At 56.8% G+C, this 10,714-nt stretch overlaps 2 protein-coding genes across 3 annotated transcripts; one reads left to right on the forward strand and one right to left on the reverse strand.

Annotated features, from left to right (window-relative positions):
- Positions 1-285: 285 nt before the first annotated feature.
- On the reverse strand, positions 286-5,950 carry MED20 (mediator complex subunit 20). 2 transcript variants are annotated; one of them, XM_075174459.1, is made up of 4 exons: positions 5,860-5,950; positions 5,568-5,722; positions 4,035-4,288; positions 286-2,347 (listed from the first exon to the last, which is right to left on the reverse strand). In XM_075174459.1, exons 1-4 carry the CDS (start codon positions 5,871-5,873, stop codon positions 2,132-2,134), a joined length of 639 nt encoding a protein of 212 aa, XP_075030560.1. In that variant the 5' UTR covers positions 5,874-5,950; the 3' UTR covers positions 286-2,131. The 2 variants fall into 2 exon arrangements, with proteins under 2 accessions (XP_075030560.1, XP_075030561.1); XM_075174460.1 differs by lacking the exons at positions 5,568-5,722; positions 5,860-5,950 and adding an exon at positions 4,671-5,174.
- Positions 5,951-5,984: 34 nt separating this feature from the next.
- On the forward strand, positions 5,985-9,069 carry BYSL (bystin like). Its single transcript, XM_075174451.1, has 7 exons — positions 5,985-6,303; positions 6,389-6,554; positions 6,644-6,782; positions 7,121-7,254; positions 7,396-7,556; positions 8,109-8,211; positions 8,431-9,069. The coding sequence occupies exons 1-7, from the start codon at positions 6,033-6,035 to the stop codon at positions 8,777-8,779; spliced, it is 1,323 nt and encodes a 440-aa protein (XP_075030552.1). The 5' UTR covers positions 5,985-6,032; the 3' UTR covers positions 8,780-9,069.
- The last annotated feature ends 1,645 nt before the right edge of the window (positions 9,070-10,714 follow it).

A 10,714-nucleotide genomic window follows, 5' to 3' on the forward strand; every position in this document is an offset into this window, starting at 1 on the left:
CCTTACACGTATGGAAACCTACTGACGTCAATGGCTGTAATGGTGTAATTGAAGGCAGAATGTAGCTCAAGGGGTCCCACTTTATTACTCTAGGAACAGTACAATGTATTAATAAGAGCACAGAAGTCCCCAGAGATTCCAGCACACATTTTATGTTTTTAAGACATGCGACCAGAGTTTTGACATCTCTGGTTACAGAACGCATCTTTCGGGAATTAATAAAGCATTAGCAACATTCAGCATGACTAATCTGATCATTAAAAGGTTTTTTTTCTTAACCTTAAGACCTAAAATGGGAAACAGGACAGAAATAACTATCCCCACAAAGACCACAGTTTGTTTTCATAAGTTTTCCCAGCCACACTTAACTATGTGGAACGACAGCAGGTCGGATTCTCACTGAATTTTCATCACTGAAAATTAATAGTCCCACTGAAATCAGTGCACATGTCATGAACTTGAGCTAAGAGTTGCCAAAATTCAGTATATTCAGCATCTTGGAATTTCTAACACGCTTATGGTACATTATGCCATTTATTATGGTTCATTAACCAGATCTTTCTGGACCCAGTGCTGATTAAATTTATTAAATGCCCACACTAAAAGCTCTAGGCACTCTAACAGTTAATTAGGCTTACAGGTATAAATGATAATCACAAAGAAATCATATCTAAACAACTAGTTCTCCACCAGCCAGCAAATCAAGTAACAAAGCAACTTCTTTTCCCCCCTTCAGGAGGAAAAATCTATTTAGGAGAAATCTATTTCTGTTTTACTCACTCTTCAGACTCTTCAAGACCCCTGTATTGGCAAGGAACCAACAATATTTTCTGAAGGCAAGACGCACACTGCTTCTTCACGAGGAACCCACTGTCCTTCTTACAAATCTCCCTTCCTAAAACCATCCTTAGACCTTCTCTACACCTGCCCTTTATGTCCGGGACACGGGCTGCAGAGCTGGAACCCTGCTACACACAGCCTTCCCAGGAACCACGAAGGAAGCTCAGCGCAAAGGTTGGTGGCTGAATGGGGGTGTTTCTGCTTATTCTAAGACCGAGCTGGAACTGGAGCAGGGAAAAGAAAAAGTGACAGCTCAAGCTAGACAGATACTGAACATGTAAAACCAAGGGGACAGAGAGCTCAAAAGGGATCTAATTTCCCTGGTTTTCCTGCTGTAAAAATAAATCACCACTAAAAAAAAAATATTCCAGTGATATCATATAGTTAAGTCATATAATAAATTTTTCGTTCTTATTCCCCAAATCCTTCCTTACTCCATTAAATCTGCTGAAGTCACCAGGATTTCTCAAATGAGAAATGGTGTGCAGGGACAGGACATTTACCACCTACCTTTCAAACAATGAGATAAAGCGGTTGGTATTCTCTTTCAATGCATGAGAGGGCTCCTACCAGGCTTATTTATTTATCATGAGGCTTCATCGGTATCATCTGAGAGGTAGGAAATTTTAATACTCCCATCAGATACAAAAGATGAAGGCAAGCTAAGAACATACCCATAATAGGAATGCAAAAATTCCTGTAGATTTTGCCACAGGGAAATTAGTTTGCTTCAGGGGTATAAAGCTCTTGAACCAAATCAAAGATAAAACTCTGCTGAAGAATTGTCTCCATGCAACAGAAAATTTCAAAAGCTGTAAATAAACGATATAAAACAGCCAACACTTGCTGTGCAGATAGACTCCATCTCCTCACAAAATACAGCTTTTTATTTTGATGAAAAATAACAAGACACTTTCACGTGGATATCTAAAAAAAAAAATAAAGAAAAACCTCTCATGTAGCTGTTTGCAGTCAAGGAAACTCTGCCCTTGCATGCATTTGGCTGGAATTTCTCCTTTTCCCTCTTCCCGACAAACAGTAATCCCCCGCATAAAGCACTGTACTAAGAACCATCAGAACCACAGGCCTGATCCCAGACACACTCAAAAACATGAAGGAGGACAACAAGAAATATGCATAGCATTCAAGACCTTTGCTTTGAAACAGGGGAAAGAGATTGAGAAGAAAAAAAACCTTGGGTGCCTCCAGTGCCGCTTTTTGGAGGGACTCCTGATGCACACGGGCAAGGCAAGAGGTGCAGTCGCTCTAAACCAGGCTGCAGGGAGTTCTTTCATCTGATCCCCGCTACAGGCACCTGCTGCTGCTTGCGGATCTTGTTGAACAGCTCCATGTACTGAACCATCGTGTCCGCTGGGCTGTAGATGCTGTCGTGCTTGGTGCCAAACACGGACGGGATACCGGGAGTGTGGTTCGCCATGAAGCTCTGCATGAACTCCATGAGCAGGTTCCAGCAGTCGTTGGCTATCACGCAGGGGCAGTACTCCACCTGGCAACAGAAACCACAGCCCTGAAGCTCGCGGCAGGGGCAATAACCACGCAGGAGGCAACGCGCTTTCCTCTCTCTGCCTCACTAGAAGGAGAATGCTTTTCATAAAAACATCTGAGAATATTTAGCGTATAACAAGGATGGACAAATATAAACGAACAGGACATGGGAACATGCAAGCAATCCCTTCAAAAGGGAAGAGGAGGTAAAATGTACCCTGTAAGGGCATTGCTTTTATTAAATCCCCAATAGTGGGGGTCTTGGGACATTGGTTCAAACGCCACGTTAACTTTACTCCGTCCAAAACCAAACTTCATTCCCACAGGCTGGTAGGTCGATGACTCGTGTGGCTGTAACATCTTTCAGGACTGTACTGGGAAAAGCCTTGGGACTTAAGGACTTGAAGCGTTTTACTAAATATGAGTCTGGTCCCAAATCAAGAGTAGGTCCTAATGCAAACCCTGAAAAAACTACTAAACTAAAACGGAAGCAGCCAGACCACCTGGCAAATCTGGTCTTGAACTCAAGTTTAGGGTAAAACAAGCTTCTGTTTAACCCCAGGTCAATAGCAACGCTGACACTACAACATCTGTGTTTGTTGCAGTGAAGAAATAAGCCATTTCTCAATCCTCGTCCCCGCTGGCTAGGAACACCCGCCTGAGTAGATGCAGCACGATTATTAATTGTATATCAGACAACAGGATTTGTGTGTTTAGAAAAGCATAAGCTCTGATTTTGAAGGACTTTTAAGCATCTAATTATCAGCTATCTTGAATACTGTTAGGCACCAATATATCTAGATGTCTGGAGTCTGACCTACTCTGCTTTGCCCTTCCCATACCAGCACAGCCCAGCTCCTTGTCTTTTTCTGAGATATTTTTTCAGCCCAGCTGAGGCTTGTCCGTGGCTTGTGAGCCTTCAACTCACGCCTGCACTCAGCCAACCATCTCCCCAAATGCCTTCCTAGATCCTCCCATGCCCCTTCGCATACACTGAAGGATCTCCCTTTAGAGTTTGCTTCAGCCCAGCCTCCACCCTCTGAAATGCCTGTCAGCAGCTGGCAACCGATGCTCTCGAGCCTCATCAGCAGTCACGGCACTGAGCGGAGAGCGCGGAAGTGGTCTGATGGCAGGCTTCGAGCCCGTGGTGCACCCCGCGGTGCGGCAATCCAGGTCGGCACGCCGTGGGGTAGGACTGACGCCTGCCAAAAGCCCTCTGGTGAGGAGAAGACCATCTCTACACCGTGTGAGCAGAACCTGGGGCAGGAGGACCCTGCTCTCCCAGGGATGCCTCAGCCCAGCCGTTGTCTGCAAATCAGCATCGAATTAGCAGCTGAAGAGGTTGTTTTGTCCCCCTCGGTATGCTTATTAACCTGAAGTGGCTACTAGTGTTGTACATCAAGACTTTAAGCAGCTTTTTAGTTTGATGGCATCCCTTCGGGCTTTTGTTTATTGACACTTCAATGACAGGTTTTTCCCTAGCTGCAGCTGAGCCCCAAAGTACCTGCCTGAATTAAACCTTCTTGTGAAAAGGAGATAAATACCCTGCCTGCTGCATACATGAATGCGTCTAGTACAAACTACCAGCAACGCGCAATACAATCGAGACACAGAAGGGACGGGGGGTTTCTCATCTAGCCTCCAACATGGGATTTTCCCATTTTATACCCTCCAAAGACCATTCTTACCTCCACAGATATCCCACGGGCACTGGGCCCCATTGTAACCGTGCCCACCTTCACCAAGAAGTCACAGTACTGGTAGCGGGTGCCCCGGCTCTCTATCTTGTTCGCCTTGGCATTTTGGAAGAAGCCTTTCAACTTCACCATAAGGATATCAAAGTTGGCATCTGCTATGAGGCAGGGACCATTTTCAAAGAGAGCGAAGCAGCTGAGGGGATATTCGGAGTTGTGCATCACGTACATCAGCTTGCCTGTCTGCCCTGAAATAAGAGCAATGGTATTTGGGCTGTAAAACCAACAGTCCTGCGCTTGTATGTGCTTTAAAGAAAGAAGCATCTGGTTTTTCCTTTGTCCTCCTCAGTTATCCGCATAGGTCACAAAAGCCTTTCCACGCATGTGGCCGTGCAATTTCCAGCTGCAGAAAAAGCAGCAAAAAGCTGAATCCGGTAGATTCAAATGGATCTGCCCGGGGAAACCGGCTGAGCAGAGCCGAGGCCGCACGGGCTCAGTGCTGACCTCTGCAGCCACAGAGCCACCACGGTGATGTTCCCATTAGCGTTTTTAAAAGATGTGAAAATCCAGGTGTTTAGGAGAAAGAAAGAGGCCGGAACAGCCCCTGAGGGTGAGGGGGCCACGCCGTACTTTTGAGCTACCATTTTAGGCTGTGCTATGTCAAGAGGGGATTTGGGGTCCTCCGAGCACATCCCTTGGAAACAGCTGGGTCATCTCACGCCTCAGACCCCCGAGGGCTGCTCCCCACCGCCCTGAGAGCCGGCACTCCTCCCGGGCACTCCTCTCCGCTGCCACCGCCTGCCCTCCAGCAGGCAGAGCAGGCAGCAGCAGGCAGATGCTGCCAGGAGACTTGCGCTCATCCTCTCCAGGGCAAAACGCAGCTTCCAAAACAACTCACAGACAAGGAGCATTTAAAAAGCTTCAGGGAAAAATACGCTCACAGCAAAGATACTCGACACGGCTGCTAAGGCTCGAGCGGGAAACCTCCAGGCCGGGCTCCCTCCGCGACACGGCCATCCCCAGGGCAGGGCAACGCTGGGAAGGGGAAAACGGCGCTGGTGAGCGGGCAGAACAGCTCCAGGGCAGCCCCAGCACACGGCACCGGCCACGGCAGGCCGGTCCCTGCCTCATGCCGCCCTTCCCCGGCTCCCCTGGGACCACATACCGGGACGCTCCCTCTCCCGGAGGAGAGAAGGGGCCAAGGGGAACCCCAGCACGCACCTTCCACGGTGGAGAAGGCATTCTGCAGGCCGCTGCTCCTTCCCCACAGCGATAAATAAAACCACCATAAATAAAACAGCAGGAAAAGCCTCGACCCGCCCGGCTGCGGACAAAGCCGCGGCCTCACCCACAGCAGACACTGGTTCCACGGGAGACCGTGCTGTCACTGCAGCCGGGTTTCACAGCAGCCCCCCTGGGCGCCAGGTTAAGAAGCTGGAAGCGGCACCGGGAAAAGAGACGGCTCCGGGCCGGCTGAGAGCACCCGCCCCCCGGCCCGGCCCGGCCCGGGGCTCTCCCGGCGCTGACCTTGGCTGCTGATGGTGGAGGCGGCGGTGTGGTAGGTCTCGCAGTCCACGCAGAAGGTCCCCTGCTTCTCGGCCCCCAGCAGCTCCAGCTTCCGCGTCAGGATCTCCACCGTCTGCTGCACGCTCTTCCCCTCCGCCACGGGCACCTGCGCCACGCTGCAACCGGGAGCGGCGGCGGGGGGGAGTCAGAGACACCGGACCGGACCGGGCCCGGCCGGCGGCTTCTCCCGGCTCCCTCCCCGCCCGGCGGCACCCCCGGGACGGCTCCCCCCGCCGCGCCCCCCCGCCCTTACCAGGTGACCCCCATGCCGCAGGCGCCCGCCGCCCCGCAAGCACCGCCGGAAGGAGCGGGACCGACGTGCCGCCGGAAAGGGGCGGGGCGGAGGCGACGCCGGAAGGGGCGGAGTCAAAGCGCACGCGCGGCCGGTGGCGGAGCGGGCGGCAGCTCCCCTCAGGACCCGCCGCCATGCCCAAGGCCCGGCGGGCGCGGGGCCCGGGCCCCGGCCCCATGTTGCCGCTGGCCGAGCAGATCCTGCGGGAGGCGGCGCCGCGGCCCACAGCGCGGGGGAAGCGGCGCGGCGGCCAGGCCGAGGAGGAGGAGGGCGGCGGGGAGGGCTATGTGGACGCGCGGCTGTCCCGGCGCATCCTGGAGCAGGCGCGGCGGCAGCAGGAGGAGCTGGAGGCCGAGCACGGTCCCGGCGCGCCCGCCGCCCCCAAGCAGCGCAGCACGGCGCTGGGTGAGCCCCCCCGGTTCGCCCCCAGCCCACCCCCGGGCGTCGAGGGTGCGAGGCCCTGGGCTCAGCCAGCGCCGCTCCCCCGCAGGCCCGGCGGTGCGCGGCCCCGGCTCGGACTCGGAGGACGATGAGGAGTGGCCCTCGCTGGAGAAGGCGGCGGCAGGAGGGAGCGGGGAGTACTGCGGGGAGGTGGCGGTGGACCCCGAGGACGAGAAGGCCATCGAGATGTTCATGAACAAGAACCCGCCGGTGAGGTGAGGAGGCGGTGGGAGAAGGGGACGGGGCAGCAGCCGGTGCTTCCCAGCGCGGTCCCTGACTTGCGCCCCTCCTGCCTTGGCCCCAGGCGCACGCTGGCGGACATCATCATGGAGAAGATCACGGAGAAGCAGACGGAGGTGGAGACGGCGCTGTCGGAGATGTCGGGGTGCCCCGTGTCCCAGCTCGATCCCCGTGTCCTGGAGGTCTACAGGGGCGTCAGAGAGGTGAGGCCAAAGCAGCTCTGCCCGGGGCTCAGCGAAAGCCACGCTGAGCCCCACAGCCTCTGTGCCCGCTCTCCCTCAGTGACGCTGTCTCCATCCTTACCCCGTGCAGGCAGTCCTGTGTATTGACTGCAGTTTGCGTAGTATCAGTCACTGAAGGGCCCAGAGAGTTTCTGAGTGACAATCTCCTGAGCACCGTGCTCAGGACGATCCTGGGACGGTCCTTTCTTATCAGAGGTGCTAAGGGAGGGGAAAACTTTCTCATGGTCGTGAGACAAGTCCCGCAGCCCCGCTGTCAGTGCCCATATGTCACGGCCTGGCCTGTATCTGTGTCTTTTAAGGTGCTGTCCAAATACAGGAGCGGGAAACTCCCCAAGGCATTTAAAATCATTCCTGCTTTGTCCAACTGGGAGCAGATCCTCTACATCACAGAGCCAGAGACGTGGACAGCAGCTGCCATGTACCAAGCCACCAGGTAAGATCATCTCTGGGAGATGCTGACGTGGGATTTTTTAGCTTTTTCTTTCCATAACTGGAACCAGATTTACAAAATACCAACCTGTGTCCTGCTCAGCCTCGCTTCTCCACACCTCACTTTGTGCTTTGCATTTCCCAGGATATTTTCATCCAACTTGAAAGAGAGGATGGCCCAGCGCTTCTACAACCTGGTGCTGCTGCCGCGGGTCAGGGATGACATCGCCGAGTATAAGCGCCTCAATTTTCACCTCTACATGGCTTTGAAGAAGGCTCTGTTCAAGCCGGCAGCCTGGTTCAAAGGTAGGGACTTGCTGCAGGGCTGCCGTTCGTACCTGGGAGCCTCTCGCTGTCTGGAAAGCTCTGCGGGGGCACGTGTTGCACACCACTGCCCCGTGTGACAGCACACTGTGCCCTGCGTGGCGTGGCCCTGGGGGCTCGGTGGGGAGGAGGAGATGTGAAAGAGATGCAGGGTGTCCCCCTCGGTGAATGAGGCGGCTTCCAAAGCCCCAGGGGCCCGTTTTGCGGCATTCAGGGTGGGAGGGTGATGCGTGCCGTAGGCTTATGCAGGTGCTGCCAGCGAGCGCTGGCAGGTATTTGGGTTCTTTTGGGGTTTGATGGCAGGTTACGAACTGTCTTGGGTCTAATCCCGGACTTGTCTGGCAACCTGAGGGTTTTCGGGGCTAGTTGCATGGCAGAGAAATGCTGCGACCCCTGTAACAGCAGCTGGTGGAGGAGCTGTTATTTCCTGGGGTCAGATGTGTCCTGGGGTAGGAGAAGGGGCTGAGCCCTGCGTCCCACGGCTCTGCCTGCTGCGATTAAGACAGGCGGTGCCTGACTCTTCCCCCTCCGCAGGGATCCTCATCCCCCTGTGCGAATCGGGGACCTGCACGCTGCGGGAGGCCATCATCATCGGCAGCATCCTCAGCAAGTGCTCCATCCCCGTCCTCCACTCCAGGTAAGGCGCTGGGAGGCTGTCAGGGGGAGAGGTTCTCCTTTAGGGACACCGGTGCAACGCCTCGGATCTGTCCCTCAGCCTCTCCGGCATCTCGGAGGTGGGGGGGTTCGCTCAGCTCCCTCCGGGGTGGAGGTTCAAGGCTCAGCACTGGGTCTGTCATCTTCGTGTCTGGGTGGCTCCTGGCCTGCCCTCACCTCGGTGCTCCCTCCGTCCCCGCAGCGCGGCCATGCTGAAGATCGCCGAGATGCAGTACAGCGGCGCCAACAGCATCTTCCTCCGGCTGCTCATCGACAAGAAGTACGCCCTGCCCTTCCGCGTGGTGGATGCCCTCGTCTTCCACTTCCTGGCCTTCCGCACGGACCAGCGGGTCCTGCCCGTGCTGTGGCACCAGAGCTTCCTGGCCTTCGCCCAGCGCTACAAGGAGGACCTCTCCTCGGAGCAGAAGGAGGCTTTGCTCGAGCTGCTCAAGTTCCACAGCCATCCGCAGATCTCGCCGGAGATCCGGAGGGAGCTGGTGAACTCCAAGACGCGGGATGTGGAGGGGCAGCAGCCCGTGGCCATGGAGTGAGCAGGGAGAGGCAGGGAAAAGCTGCCGCCCGCCCTGCTCCCGGGATGCTGCTGGATGCAGTTGGGAGCCTGGTGTGTGAGCGGAGGTGTGCGGGAGCATCCATCCCGGGATCCTGCTGCTCCGAGCGGGCGCTGGGGGCAGGCTGTGCCCGTAGAGCTGGACCGTGCTCCCTGCGCCGCTTGTCACGGGGCAGGGCAGCCCCTGTCCCACCTGGGAACCGGGTGCCACCAGCACCTGGTGGGGTTTGGCCTGTTCCTGTACTGGAAAATAAAACCCGAGCCGTGTCGTCAGGGGTGCTTCTGCCCCGCGGCTGCACCTCTGCGGTCGCATCCCTGCGCCGTCCTGCCCAGTCCCTGCCCCACCTTGTCCTGTCCCCAGCAGGTGGCAGAGCAAAGCCACCAGCCCCGGGGTTCTCGCAGGGCTGCAGATTGAGTCTGCGCTGCCGCTGCTGTCCTCAAATTGGAAAGGGAGAAGGGACCCCTGTGCACCCCCTCTTCCCTCCCCGCGCTCTGCCCTGAGCAGCCTCTGCGCTGTTGGGCAAAGGGAGGGTGGGCAGGGGGACTGGGCTGGGACCCCCAGACTGTTCCCAGAGCCCAAAACTGCTCTCGGGAAAAAAAAACGCTCCTGTTAGTGCTTGAGGGTTTCCCGAGGGCTTGGTTGTCACCAGGCAGGAGCGGGCTGCGGAGCTGCCGCATCACGGCTGCCGCTGGCCAGCAGCAGGGCCTGAGCCGGGACCACGGGGAGCGTGTGCGTGGCCGTGGGCAGAGGCGAGGGCAAGAGCAGCCCAGCAGTGCTGGGAGCCTTCCTGGCACCATCCCCACCACCGCCCTGCCTCTAAAATGCCTGCCATCCCCCCTCCCCAGGGATTTATTCCCCTTCCCCAGGGATTTTCCTGAAACGCTCGCCTCCCCAGCTGCCCCTCTGGGTGTAACTCGGCAAGGCTGGTGCAGCCCTGGCACCCGGAGGCCACTGTCCTCACCTGGCCATCGAGGCCACGTGCTGGCCTGCTCGTGGCAACCTGCCCACGCACACACGCCACCTCCCACTGGGTTTGCCAGCAGGGCTTTTCCTCCCGTGTCCCACGAGGAGCTGCACTCACCTTGGGGAATCGCTGGCGGTGACGCTGCGATGCTGCAAGGTTTGCGCGTTGCAAGTTCCTGGCCTTGCTCCTGAAACCAGCACAAAGTCCTGCTGGTGCTGCCCACAGAGAAAAGCCCCTGCAGCTTCCCAGGCTGTGCTGAGGACAGCTGCCTCCTGCCTTTGCTTCTCTCGAGAGTTGGCACCTTCTCCCGTGACGGCAGCAGCGGCAGGAGCAGAAGCCACGTGAAGCGGAGCAGCACGCAAAGCCTGGCCGCCCGGGCTGGTTGCATGCCGCAGCGCCTTTTCCCTGGCTTCCTGATTTTTATCTCTTTTTCTTTAAAGAAACCAGAAGCTGATGAGCGCAAGAGATAGCCCGAACTCGCGCAGCGCATCCAGCACGCTCTCGCCTGCCTGCAGCACCGCCTGAGCTGCCACCGCGCTGATCGGCGAGCGGGAGGCTTCAAAGCTGCCGGGGGCGTGAAGTCGCTGCCTCCTCTCCAGCGGCCGCTGTGCAGGCAGGCACCTTGCCTGCAGGAAGGCGTTCGGTTCCCCGTTCATCCACTGCCATCCGTGAGCTGCCGAGGGCCTCGGCGAGCGCAAGGTGTCCCTCAGCCATCTCCCCTCCGCCGCCTCAGCTGGCTGCCCGTGTCCTGCCTGCCCGCTCCCCGTTTCATCCTGCTCTTGTGGCTCCAGGAACCGCAGGGCTGGAGCCTCCAGGAGCAGCCTGAGGGGATCCTCCAGCTGATGGGGTCCCACCCCAGGAGCTCTGCGAGGGAAGAGGAGGCCGAGGTCGTCCCTGGGCGGCCCAAGGCACAGCGCAGAGCGGGTCGCGAAGGGAAACCCTGAAGGCGTTCA

This window comes from Calonectris borealis, chromosome 26, assembly GCF_964195595.1.
Source record: "Calonectris borealis chromosome 26, bCalBor7.hap1.2, whole genome shotgun sequence".
NCBI lineage: Eukaryota > Metazoa > Chordata > Aves > Procellariiformes > Procellariidae > Calonectris > Calonectris borealis.

Coding starts and splice junctions, on each gene's coding strand:
- MED20 (XM_075174459.1), bottom strand. Junction 4,289..5,567: donor CTCCACCATCAGCAGCCAAG/GTCAGCGCCGGG, acceptor CTCTTATTTCAG/GGCAGACAGGCAAGCTGATG. Junction 2,348..4,034: donor CCCGTGGGATATCTGTGGAG/GTAAGAATGGTC, acceptor TTCTGTTGCCAG/GTGGAGTACTGCCCCTGCGT.
- BYSL (XM_075174451.1), top strand. CDS start 6,033: ATGCCCAAGGCCCGGCGGGCGCGGGGCCCGGGCCCCGGCCCCATGTTG. Junction 7,255..7,395: donor GCCATGTACCAAGCCACCAG/GTAAGATCATCT, acceptor TGCATTTCCCAG/GATATTTTCATCCAACTTGA. Junction 7,557..8,108: donor GCCGGCAGCCTGGTTCAAAG/GTAGGGACTTGC, acceptor CCCCCTCCGCAG/GGATCCTCATCCCCCTGTGC.